Below are 12,500 nucleotides of genomic sequence, written 5' to 3' on the forward strand. Positions count from 1 at the left end.
CCTTCGCAGGCAGGAGACTCTGTGGGAGACCTTTTGGGCAATGTGTTTGATGTGGCTGTCAAACCGTAGCCCTCGATCCACTTCCACTCCCAGAATCTTGACGGATTCCTGGAGTGGGAGGGGGACGCCACCAAAGTTTAGCTTCCCCTCCACTGCTGGCCCGGCAGTGGGGAATCTAGAGACCACCATTGCCTGGGTCTTCTCTGGGGCAAAGGTCACCTGCCAGCGGGCACCCCACTCCTGTAGCACCCTCAGCTGCTGATTGATCTCGTCAGCAGCACGCCCACTGTCTTGTCGGGGGTAGGTGCAGGAGAGAGTGCAGTCATCAGCGTAAGCTGAGACTGCTGGCAGCTGCCGGAGAAGGTCGTCCACATATATGATCCACAGAACTGGCCCCAGCACTGAGCCCTGTGGCACTGATGCTTCCGCTGGCAAGGAGTCGGACGTCTGCCCGTTAACGACAACCTGGAGGGTCCTTCCTCTCTCTCTCTCTCTCTCTCTCTCTCTCTCTCTCTCTCTCTCTCTCTCTCGCACACATTCTTTCCCTCCTTGTCCTTTCTCTCTTTCTCCCCTCTTCAACAGTCCCTCTTTTTATTGTCTTGCTTCATTAACCCCTCTGTGCTCTCTCTCTCTCTCTCTCTCTCTCTCTCTCTCTCTCTCTCTCTCTCTCTCTCTCGGGGGTTTATATCTCATCATTTAATATTCCCAAGCTCATTAATCTATCAGAGAGAGAGAGAGAGAGAGAGAGAGAGAGAATAATTCCTCCTGTCGGTTTCCTCTTGTCATTTTTATCTCCTATAATCTTCCTGTCCCCTCTCTCTCTCTCTCTCTCTCTCTCTCTCTCTCTCTCTCTCTCTCTCTCTCTCTCTCTCTCTCTCTCTCTCTCATCCTTTTCCTCCTTAAATTCGCAAGAGAGAGAGAGAGAGAGAGAGAGAGAGAGAGGAGTCAAGGAGGAAAATATTGGAGAGAAATGGGGGACAGAAATGGGTGGTGTATTTCCCCTCACTGTGACGGAGGGAAAAAGGGGAGAGAAGGAGGAAGGGTAAAGTGGAGAGGAGTTTATAGGGAGGGAAAGTAGAGAGGGAGGGAGAGGAAGGAGGGAGAAGGAAAGGAGGAAGGGAGGGGAAAGGGAGAGGTTGATAAAGGAAAGGAAAGAGAGAGAGAGAGAGAGAGAGAGAGAGGGGGTTAACGCTTTTGGGTGAAGGAGGAAGGGCAATTGGGAGAGAGGTTGATAAAAGGAAGGGAAAGGGAAGAGAGAAGAGAGGGAGAGAGGGAGAGGGAATGCTATTGGGTAGGGTTTGATAAAGGGAAGGGAGAGAGAATGGAGGGGGGGGGGGGAGGAGGGAGAGAAAGGAGGGGAGGGAGAGGGAGGGAGGGAGCAGTTATATTAAAGGTGTGTTGTCTTTCTACCCTCTCCCCCTCCGGCAGGTGAGAGAGAGAGAGAGAGAGAGAGAGATACCAATGCGTACATATTTAAACAACAACAACAAAACTCATACCGTACAGTTCGTAAAAAAAGGAATTATTACGTTTATTGTTGCTACTCTTCATTAACGTTTGTGTAACGATGATTTTCTGTAGGTCAATAGTTGCCTGATTTTTTTTTACGCAGTTTCCCCTTTAAATTTGGTGTACTATTGATTTTTTTCCCTCACTCTTACATGATTTATTTTTCTAACGATTTTTTTACGTTTTACTGCTATTTTTTCTTATTTTTTAATGTTTATTCTTACATTTCTTATTTTACATTTATACGTTTTCTAACATTTCTTTCATTTTTCTTATATTTTTTTTACATTTCTTACATTTTTCATTTATTTGTCCTACATTTTTCTTATATTTTTTTACATTTCTTACATTTTTCTTATATTTTTCTTACATTTCTTTCATTTTTCTTATATTTTTTTACATTTCTTACATTTTTCTTATATTTTTCTTACATTTCTTACATTTTTCTTATATTTTTCTTACATTTCTTTCATTTTTTTATATTTTTCTTACATTTCTTTCATTTTTCTTATATTTTTCTTACATTTCTTACATTTTTCTTATATTTTTCTTACATTTCTTCCATTTTTCTTATATTTTTCTTACATTTCTTACATTTTTCTTATATTTTTCTTACATTTCTTACATTTTCTTACATTTCTTACATTTTTCTTATATTTTTCTTACATTTCTTACATTTTTCTTATATTTTTCTTACATTTCTTACATTTTTCTTATATTTTTCTTACATTTCTTACATTTTTCTTATATTTTTCTTACATTTCTTACATTTTTCTTATATTTTTCTTACATTTTTCTTTTTTCTTACATTTCTTACATTTTTCTTATATTTTTCTTACATTTCTTACATTTTTCTTATATCTTTCTTACATTTCTTATATTTTTCTTACATTTTTCTTATATTTTTCTTACATTTTTCTTACATTTCTTACATTTTCTTATATTTTTCTTACATTTCTTACATTTTTCTTATATCTTTCTTACATTTCTTATATTTTTCTTACATTTCTTACATTTTTCTTATATTTTTCTTACATTTTTCTTATATTTTTCTTACATTTCTTACATTTTTCTTATATTTTTCTTACATTTCTTTTATTTTTCTTACATTTCTTACATTTTTCTTATATTTTTCTTACATTTCTTACATTTTTCTTATACTTTTCTTACATTTATCTCATATTTTTCTTACATTTCTTACATTTTTCTTATATTTTCTTACATTTTTCTTTTATTTTTCTTACATTTTTCTTATATTTTTCTTACATTTCTTACATTTTTCTTATATTTTTCTTACATTTTTCTCATATTTTTCTTACATTTCTTACATTTTTCTTATATTTTTCTGACTACATTTTTTAATATTTTTTTTACATATCTTACTTTTTCTTAAATTTCCCCTACATTTTTTTTACACTTTTCTCATACTTTTCTTGCATTTTCTTATATTTTTCTTACATTATTTACATTTTGCACACATATCTTATATATATATATATATATATATATATATATATATATATATATATATATATATATATATATATATATATATATATATTTTTTTTTTACATTTCTTACATTTTTCTTACATTTTATACATTTTTCATAATTTCTTACATCATACATTTTTCTTACATTTCTACATTTCTTACATTTTTCCTTTCTTACACTTCTTATATTCCTTCTATATTTTCTTACATTTTCCTTATATTTTTCTTACATTTATATTTTTCTTACGTTTTTCTCACATTATTTACATTTCTTTTTCTATTTTTTTCTCCTCGTGTCATTTGATAATTGCGTGTGTCAATATTTGTCTAATTTTAACGAGATTTCCTCCAAAAAAATGATTAACAGTACTGATGATTTTTCCCCCAGTCCCTCCTACATGAACCTCTCGTTTTGGGCTCTCGTACAGCCTTTTTTTTTCTGGACCTGCTTTTACTGGCCCTTTTTTGTTTCCCGTTTTTGTTGGCCTTGAGCCGCATCCATCTGTCTGTCTGTCTGATGAAGCTTACTGCTGATCGTATAAACCAGTGTTGTGTGACTATTAAAAAAAATATATATAGTCTGTTCACTTAAGTCTGACCCAAGCTGACAACATAAACCTAAGCGTGTTCGTAAGCACGGTGCAGATTAGCAGAAAGTGCTGCGTGAGATAGACACGAACAGAGGTTAAAGAAAACTTCGGAAGCCATAGCAGTAGCCAATCAGCACTCAGCTTGCAAACACGCTTAGGTTTACGTTGTCAGCTTGGGTCGGACTTAGTGAACAGACTATAGTTTATCCTGGGCCACTATGACAAGTCCTCTGTATGTATTATTCTGTCATGTTATTTCTCTAATCATGTGACATTCCCATAATCTTAAAACGTGCGGTATCGGGATCCCATACGACTATTTCCCAAGGCCACAAAAAAGATTAACCGGGTTTTTATGAGTGATTTTTCCGTGTGAGTTTTCCGTTGATGGCGCAGTCGTCGTGTAAAACTGTCACGGGGATCACAAAACAGTCCATGAAAATCTCAGCAACTTCTACGAGAGTCTTTTCAAACAGGCAAGCTGAGGCGTCGGTACTTTTAAGAATACGAGCTGGGATTTTCATGGATTGTTTTTCTTTTTATTCCAGTGATAGTTTTGCTTGACTTCTGCATCTTGAAAATCACCAATGAAAACCCGGTTAATCTTTTCCGTGGCTTTGGGCAATGGATGTAATGGGAGACACAAACGTTTAACCCTATAACGCCTGAATCATTTACCACATCACCTAACTACTGGTAAAGAAGAGGGTAGAAATGCCAGATAGCATTAAACGATAGTGTTGCCACCCCGTATAGATGCTCAGTAGAATGTGTTGAAATCCTCACGCTTGTCAAATATCCCACACGATCCGTAATTTCTGCCCAGCACTCACTTTTTAAATTGTTATGGTAGGTGATATAGGGTTAAGAATATTGAGCAAAGAGTTATCCTAAATTAAATCAGCTATTCCGTGTTAGGGAGAATGAAATATGAAGGGAGTGGCTCGCTGTTCTGAAGTGCTTGTCGCAAAACACTATACAAGTCCACATTCTTTTACATTTCAGGGCTTACACATGCACCCACATTTGACAAGGCTTTGGTAGGGGTTGTGATAGTAGTATTTCCATCGCTAGTTTTATGAGCCTAGTGATGGTTTGACAAGATTTTGGTAGGGGTTGTGTTAGTAGTATTTCCATCGCTAGTTTTATGAGCCTAGTGATGGTTTGACAAGATTTTGGTAGGGGTTGTGTTAGTAGTATTTCCATGGGTAGTTTTATGAGCCTAGTGATAGTTTGACAAGATTTTGGTTAGGGTTGTGTTAGTAGTATTTCCATGAGTAGTTTTGTTAGCCTGGTGATAGTTTGACAAGGCTTCGGTAGGGGTTATGTTGGTAGTATTTCCGTGGGTAGTTTTATGAGCCTAGTGATAGTTTGACAAGACCTTCGTAGGGGTTGTGTTAGTAGTATTTCCATGGGTAGTTTTATGAGCCTAGTGATAGTTTGACAAGATTTTGGTAGGGGTTGTGTTAGTAGTATTTCCATGGGTAGTTTTATGAGCCTAGTGATAGTTTGACAAGATTTTGGTAGGGGTTGTGTTAGTAGTATTTCCATGAGTAGTTTTATGAGCCTAGTGATTGTTTGACAAGGCCTTGGTAGGGGTGTTTTAGTAGTATTTCCATGAGTAGTTTTATGAGCCTAGTGATAGTGTGACAAGACTTTGGTAGGGGTGTTTTAGTAGTATTTCCATGAGTAGTTTTATGAGCCTAGTGATAATTTGACAAGGCTTTGGTAGAAGTTGTATTAGTAGTATTTCCATGAGTAGTTTTATGAGCCTAGTGATAGTGTGACAAGACTTTGGTAGTTTTATGAGCCTAGTGATAGAGTGACAAGGCTTTTGTAGAGGTTGTATTAGTAGTATTTCCATGAGGAATTTAATGAGCCTAGTGATAGTTTGACAAGGCTTCTGCACCATGGATATGTAAACAACACTAACGAGAACCCGACTGACCTCCTTGGTGTCCTTGGGAAGCAGTGGTTGTGAAAGCCGTGGGGGCCTGCATGAGAATACGGGTCTGTTCATGCATTTGAGCAGCAGTGTCACATGATGGTCCCTGAAGGCTGAAGGTGACGAATTTACTGATGTTGAAAGTCTATAGTATATACACGCCCTCACTGCTGTTCCTTTAATGTGTCTTGGTGTTTTGTAGTGAAGCTGTAAACAACTAAAATATAAATAGACAGATAGATAGGTAGAGAGATGAATAAGTAGATAGAGTTTGATAGACAGATAGATAGATATATAAATAGATAGATACCGTAGTAATAGAAAAAATATATAGAGAAGGATAGCGAGTACTTTCAGCTACACACACACACACACACACACACACACACACACACAGACAAACACTATACAGCCATAAATACTATAAGAGAAAGGTAAATAAAGAACGAAATTACCAGTGATTCGACTAGACCATTAATGTGTCAGCTTAATGGACAGGTTAATGAGCTAATGCTAAGGGGAGAAGACAGGTAAATTAAGGCCCATTACTCGCCCCTCTCCCCACTCCCCTCTCTTTCCCCATTTCCATGTAACGATATGGAGGGGAGGAAAACAGGATTAGTAAGTAGGGAAACAGTGTATGAGAGAAGTTAATTAGAGAAAGGTAATGGGAAAGGACAGGTAAAAGAGGTTCCAATTATTCTCCCCTCTCCCCTCTGTCTCCCCACTAACAAAATGGGGAGAGAAAAACATAGGGAGATAGTGTGTAAGGGAGAGAAACATGTTAATTAGATAAAGGTAATGAGAAAGACAGGTAAAAAGGTGCTAATTCTTCTCCCCTCTCCCCTCTGTCTCCCCACTAACAAAATGGGGAGAGGAAAACATAGGGAGATAGTGTGTAAGGGAGAGAAACATGTGAATTAGATAAAGGTAATGAGAAAAGACAGGTACAAAAGGTGCTAATTCTTCTCCCCTCTCCCCTCTGTCTCCCCACTAACAAAATGGGGAGAGAAAAACATAGGGAGATAGTGTGTAAGGGAGAGAAACATGTTAATTAGATAGAGGTAATGAGAAAGACAGGTAAAAAGGTGCTAATTCTTCTCCCCTCTCCCCTCTGTCTCCCCACTAACAAAATGGGGAGAGAAAACATAGGGAGAGAGTGTGTAAGGGAAGGGAACATGTTAATTAGTTCAAGGTAATGGAAAAGGACAGGTATATAAGGTGCTAATTATTCTCCCCCCCTCCCCTCTTGTCTCCCCACTAACAAAATGGGGAGAGGAAAACATAGGGAGAGAGTGTGTAAGGGAAGGGAACATGTTAATTAGATAAAGGTAATGAGAAAAGACAGGTAAAAAGGTGCTAATTCTTCTCCCCCCTCCCCTCTTGTCTCCCCACTAACAAAATGGGGAGAAAAAACATAGGGAGATAGTGTGTAAGGGAAGGGAACATGTTAATTAGATAAAGGTAATGAGAAAAGACAGGTAAAAAGGTGCTAATCATTCTCCCCTCTCCCCCCTGTCTCCCCATTTCCTGTAACGATATGGGGAGATAAAAACATAAGGAGATAGTGTGTAAGGAAGGGAACATGTTAATTAGATAAAGATAATGGGGAGGGAGGTAAAAAAAGGTGCTAATTATTCTCCCCTCTCCCCTGTCTCCCCATATCCTGTAACGATATGGGGAGATGAAACTTTTAGTGAGTAGATAATTAATGCATAAGGTTAATTAGTTCAAGGTAATGGGAACGAACAGGTATAACAGGTGCTAATTATTCTCCCCTCTCCCCTCTTGTCTCCCCACTAACAAAATGGGGAGAGGAGAACATAGGGAGATAGTGTGTAAGGAAGGGAACATGTTAATTAGATAAAGGTAATGGGGAGGGAGGTAAATAAAGGTGCTAATTACTCTCCCCTCTCCCCTGTCTCCCCATATCCTGTAACGACATGGGGAGAGAAAACTATTAGTGAGGAGATAATTAGTGCATAAGGTTCAAGGTAATGGGAACGAACAGGTATAACAGGTGCTAATTATTCTCCCCCCTCCCCTCTTGTCTCCCCACTAACAAAATGGGGAGAGGTAAACATAGGGAGATAGTGTGTAAGGGAGAGGAACATGTTAATTAGATAAAGGTAATGGGGAGGGAGGTAAAAAAAGGTGCTAATTATTCTCCCCTCTCCCCTCTCTCCCCATTTCCTGTAACGATATGGGGAGATGAAATTATTAGTGAGTAGATAATTAGTGCATAAGGTTAATTAGTTCAAGGTAATGGGAGAGGACAGGTAATGAGGCTCTAATTCTTCTCCCTTCTCCCCTCTTGTCTCCCCACTAACAAAATGGGGAGAGAAAATCATATGGAAATAGTGTGTAAGGGAAGGGAACAGGCTGATTGGATAACGCTAATGAGAAAAGACAAGAAAAAAGGTGCTAACTATACTCCCCTATCTCCCCTGTCTCCCCATTTCCTGTAACGATATGGGGAGAGGAAAACAATATTGGCAAGGTAGATGATTAGTGTACAAGGTTAATTAATTCAAGGTAATGGAATCGAACAGGTATAAAAGGTGCTAATTCTTCTCCCCTCTCCCCTCTGTCTCCCCCATTCTCTATATCATAATGGGGAGAGGAAAACACTATTGGCAAGGTAGATAATTAGTGTACAAGGTAACGGGAATGAACAGATAATTATAAAAGGTGCTAATTCTTCTCCTCTCTCCCTTCTTGTCTCCCCACTAACAAAATGGGGAGAGAAAATCATATGAAAATAGTGTGTAAGGGAAGGGAACAGGCTGATTGGATAAATCTAATGAGAAAAGACAGGAAAAAAGGTGCTAATCATTCTCCCCTCTCCCCTCTGTCTCCCCCATTCTCTATATCATAATGGGGAGAGGGAAACAATATTGGCAGGGTAGATGATTAGTGTACAAGGTTAATTAGTTCAAGATAATGGGAAAACGCAGGTAATGACGCTCTAGTTCTTCTCCCCTCTGTCTCCCCACTTCCCTGTATCATTATGGGGAGAGGGAAACACTATTGGCAAGGTAGATAATTAGTGTACAAGGTTAATTAGTTCAAGGTAATGGAAACGAACTGGTATATAAAGTGCTAATTCTTCTCCCTTCTCCCCTCTGTCTCCCCACTTCCTGTATCATAATGGGTAGAAAAAATATATGTAAATAGTAAGGGAAAGAACAGGTTATATAATTAGTTCAAGGTGATTGGAAAGGACAAGTAATGAGGCTTTAATTATTCACCCCTCTCCCCTCTCTCTCTCCCCACAGTCATCAGCGTAGATGGTGGCACCCCAGGAGAGGGGAGTGACGTCAGCGGCGCAAACACCCCTCGTTCCGGTCTGTATATTGCACCCCATTCTCCCCACTCACACGTCACCCCACCTTCACCCCAGTCTGTCACCCCTTCACCCCACTCCCCTCCTTCCTTCATATCGTTTTCTTTGTAACCCTTCTCTCTCTCTTCTCTCATCACCCCTTTCTCACCCTCATTCACCCCACCATCACCACATTTTTCCTCCCCTCACCCCATTTTTTTCTCCCCTCACCCCGTTTTTTCTCCCCTCACCCCGTTTTTTCTACCCTCACCCCGTTTTTTCTCCCCTCACCCCATTTTTTCTCCCCTCACCCCGTTTTTCTCCCCTCACCCCGTTTTTTCTCCCCTCACCCCATTTTTTCTCCCCTCACCACATTTTTTCTCCCCTCTCCCCATTCGTCTCTCCCTTTCACCCCACTCTCCCCTCCCCTCATACATCCTTTTCCATGTAACTTTTTTTCTTCTTTTCATATCACTCATCACCCCGCTTTTCCTTTCTCCCCTCATAAGTCACCCCATTATCACCCCAGTCTGTCACCCCATCACCCCACTCTCCCCTTCCCATTTTTTCATTCATATCACCCCACCATCGCTTGTTTTCCCTTCACCCCATTTCTGTCTTTTCATCACCCCTGTTTCTCTCTCTCTCCCCACGTCACCCCTTCACCCCACTCTCCCCTTCCCTCTCCCTTGTAGCCCTTCTTTTCTTCTCGTATCATCCGTCACCCCATTTTTCTCACCCCTTTTTCCCCTCACACGTCACCCCACCCTCACCCCAGTCCTTTCCTTCACCCCACTCCCATTTCCTCATTTTTTTCTTTCCTCTGTAACCCTTTTCTTTCATATCCCATCACCCCTTTTTCTCTCACCCCATTTTTTTCTCCCCTCACCCCAATTTTTCTCCCCACCCCAATCCTTTCTCCCCTTCACCCCACTTTCTTCCTCTTCCCTCATATCTACATACATCACCCCTCCCTCCCCCCCCTTTTCCCCTAACCCCATTTTCACCTCTCCCCACGTCACCCCTTCACCCCTTTCTCCCCTTCCACTTTTTGCCTTTCATGTCACCCCTCCATCTCCCTCCTTTTTCCCCTCCCCCCTTTCCTCTCTCTTCACCCCTTTCTCTCCTCCCCTCACGTCACCCTTTCACCCCAATCTCCTTCCTTCTCCCGTGTAACCCTTTTCCTCCCTCTCCTATCACCCCATTTCTCCCCACCCCATTCCTGTCTTTTTCACCCCTTTCTCCTCCCCTCACGTCACCCTTTCACCCCACTCCCGTGTAACCCTTTTTCTCCCTCTCCTATCACCCTATTTCTCCCCACCCCATTCCTGTCTTCTTTACCCCTTTCTCTCCTCCCCTCACGTTACCACGCACCCCAGTCATGTCACCCTTTCACCCCACTCTTCCCTTCATCTTCTATCACCTTTCACACCAAGAAGGCTACTTACATCACCCCCATTTTGCTCCCCACGTCACCCCTCCAATACACCCTTTCTATGTATTCCTCCTCCTCCTCCTCCTCCTCCTCCTCCTCCTCCTCCTCTCCCCTCTTTATTCACTCCTCCATTATTATCATTCATTTCCTTCCCCTCTTATGTTGATTCTCCTATTATTATTATTATTATTATTATTATTATTATTATTATTATTATTATTATTATTATTATTATTATTATTATTATTATTATTATTATTATGATTTGGATGTGTAATATGATTCTTTTTTGTGGTCGTTTTTTTAAAGTTCCTGGTTGCGTTGTTGTTGTTGTTGTTGTTGTTGTTTTGTTATTTATTTCAATGTCTTTTTTTTTAGTTGTCGCGTTCAATAAGTGATGAGTTTTATGATTTTTTTTTTTTTACTAATTTTCAAAGGATCGCATTATTTTTGTCTTTTTTTGTTTCCACGAATATTAGTTTTATTTCATTAGAGAGAGAGAGAGAGAGAGAGAGAGAGAGAGAGAGAGAGAGAGAGAGATCAAGTGACGTTCCCTCGTATTCTTATCTCTCAAGATCACGTATTTCTACGTCTCTCTCTCTCTCTCTCTCTCTCATTTGCTCATTTTCCCTGTCTGATATCACTGGTATCTGACACACACACACACACACACACACACACACACACACACACACAGAGGGCGTTTCCCGACCACACCCATCAACCAATGACGTCATACACTGCCGTCCAATCACGGGCTCTCTCTCTCTCTCTCTCTCTCTCTCTCTCTCTCTCTCTCTCTCTCTCTCTCTCTCTCTCTCTCTCTCTAACTGTTCTTTATTGGTTCGTTCAGTTGGTATGTGATTTTTATTCTTTTTCTTCTTCTTCTTCTTCTTCTTCTTCTTTTTCTTCTTCTTCTTCTTCTTCTTCTTCTTCTTCTTCTTCTTCTTCTTCTTCTTCTTCTTCTTCTTCTTCTTCTTCTGGTCCTGCTTCTTTTACTAATTCTTCTGCTTCTTCCTCTACTTCTTTTTCGTCTTCTTATTTTATTATTATTATTATTATTATTATTATTATTATTATTATTATTATTATTATTATTATTATTATTATTATTATTATTATTGTTATTGTTATTGTTGTTGCTGTTGGTTTTTTTTTTTTACTTTTTTGTGTTGGTTTGTATTGAAAGGTTTCTGTTGGTGGTTTATTTTTGATCCCCTTCATCGTGTGTGTGTGTGTGTGTGTGTGTGTGTGTTACTCAGAAACGGTCTATGAAGAAAACTTACAACTACTTCTCAAGTCTCCACATTCTCTCTCTCTCTCTCTCTCTCTCTCTCTCTCTCTCTCTCTCTCTCTCTCTCTCTCTCTCTCTCTCTCTCTCTCTCTCTCTCTCTCTCTCTCTCTCTCTCTCTCTCTCTCTCTCTCTCTCTCTCTCTCTCTCTCTCTCTCTCTCTCTTAATTTAACACACACACACACACACACACACACACACACACACAGTTACGCAAACATACAAAATGAAACTCAGACCAACACATCTGGCACACACACACACACATACACACAGGATTTATCATTTCATATACACATGTACGTTTCTTTGTGTCGTTTTTTTCTTCGTTATTTTTTTATTTATTTCTTTTTTTACCAGCGTGTGTGTTCTCCTCCTCCTCCTCCTCCTCCTCCTCCTCCTCCTCCTCCTTCTCTTCCTCCTCCTTTTCCTGTTTCATCATCATCTTCATCATAATTCTTTCCTGTTCTTCATCCGGTTTCATTATCTACGTCATCCACATACTTTCCTCCTCCTCCTCCTCCTCCTCTTCCTCCTTCATATGTTCGGGTTGAAGTCTTACATTCAGCTAAATCCTCCTCCTCCTCCTGCTACTACTACTACTACTACTAGTACCACTACTACTACTACTGTTAATGTTAAATAGATGTACACATATAGTGTTTGATGTATTTTATTCATAGTGAGAGATAGTTCGTAGAATAATGATGATGATGATGATAACAAAAGCTTCATAGTTCAAGACAAGACTTTTTTTTAGTGTTTTAATGCATGCAAATATAGAAGTAAGGTGAATATATATTTGCAAATTAACCTAACCTTCCTGTTACTATATATATAAGCTTTTTTTTAACTCACTTATCCTCGTATTCTTTTGGTGTTTTTTTTTTAAATATTTTGTGTGTTTTTAA

General features: G+C 39.4%; 1 protein-coding gene across 9 annotated transcripts in view; it reads left to right on the forward strand.

The window, feature by feature from the left end:
- The window catches only part of LOC126995828 (oxysterol-binding protein-related protein 8-like), a 137,096-nt gene that overhangs the window by 20,926 nt on the left and 103,670 nt on the right, over positions 1-12,500 (forward strand). For all 9 annotated transcript variants that reach the window (XR_007750740.1, XM_050855676.1, XM_050855679.1 and 6 more), the window contains exon 2: positions 8,816-8,884. Coding sequence is in view for 7 of the 9 variants with exons in the window: in XM_050855676.1 (XP_050711633.1) it covers positions 8,816-8,884 (69 nt within the window). In the remaining 2 variants the exon portion in view is untranslated. The remainder of the gene's footprint in view (positions 1-8,815; positions 8,885-12,500) is intronic.

The sequence above is a fragment of the Eriocheir sinensis genome, chromosome 9, assembly GCF_024679095.1.
Source record: "Eriocheir sinensis breed Jianghai 21 chromosome 9, ASM2467909v1, whole genome shotgun sequence".
NCBI classification, from domain to species: domain Eukaryota; kingdom Metazoa; phylum Arthropoda; class Malacostraca; order Decapoda; family Varunidae; genus Eriocheir; species Eriocheir sinensis.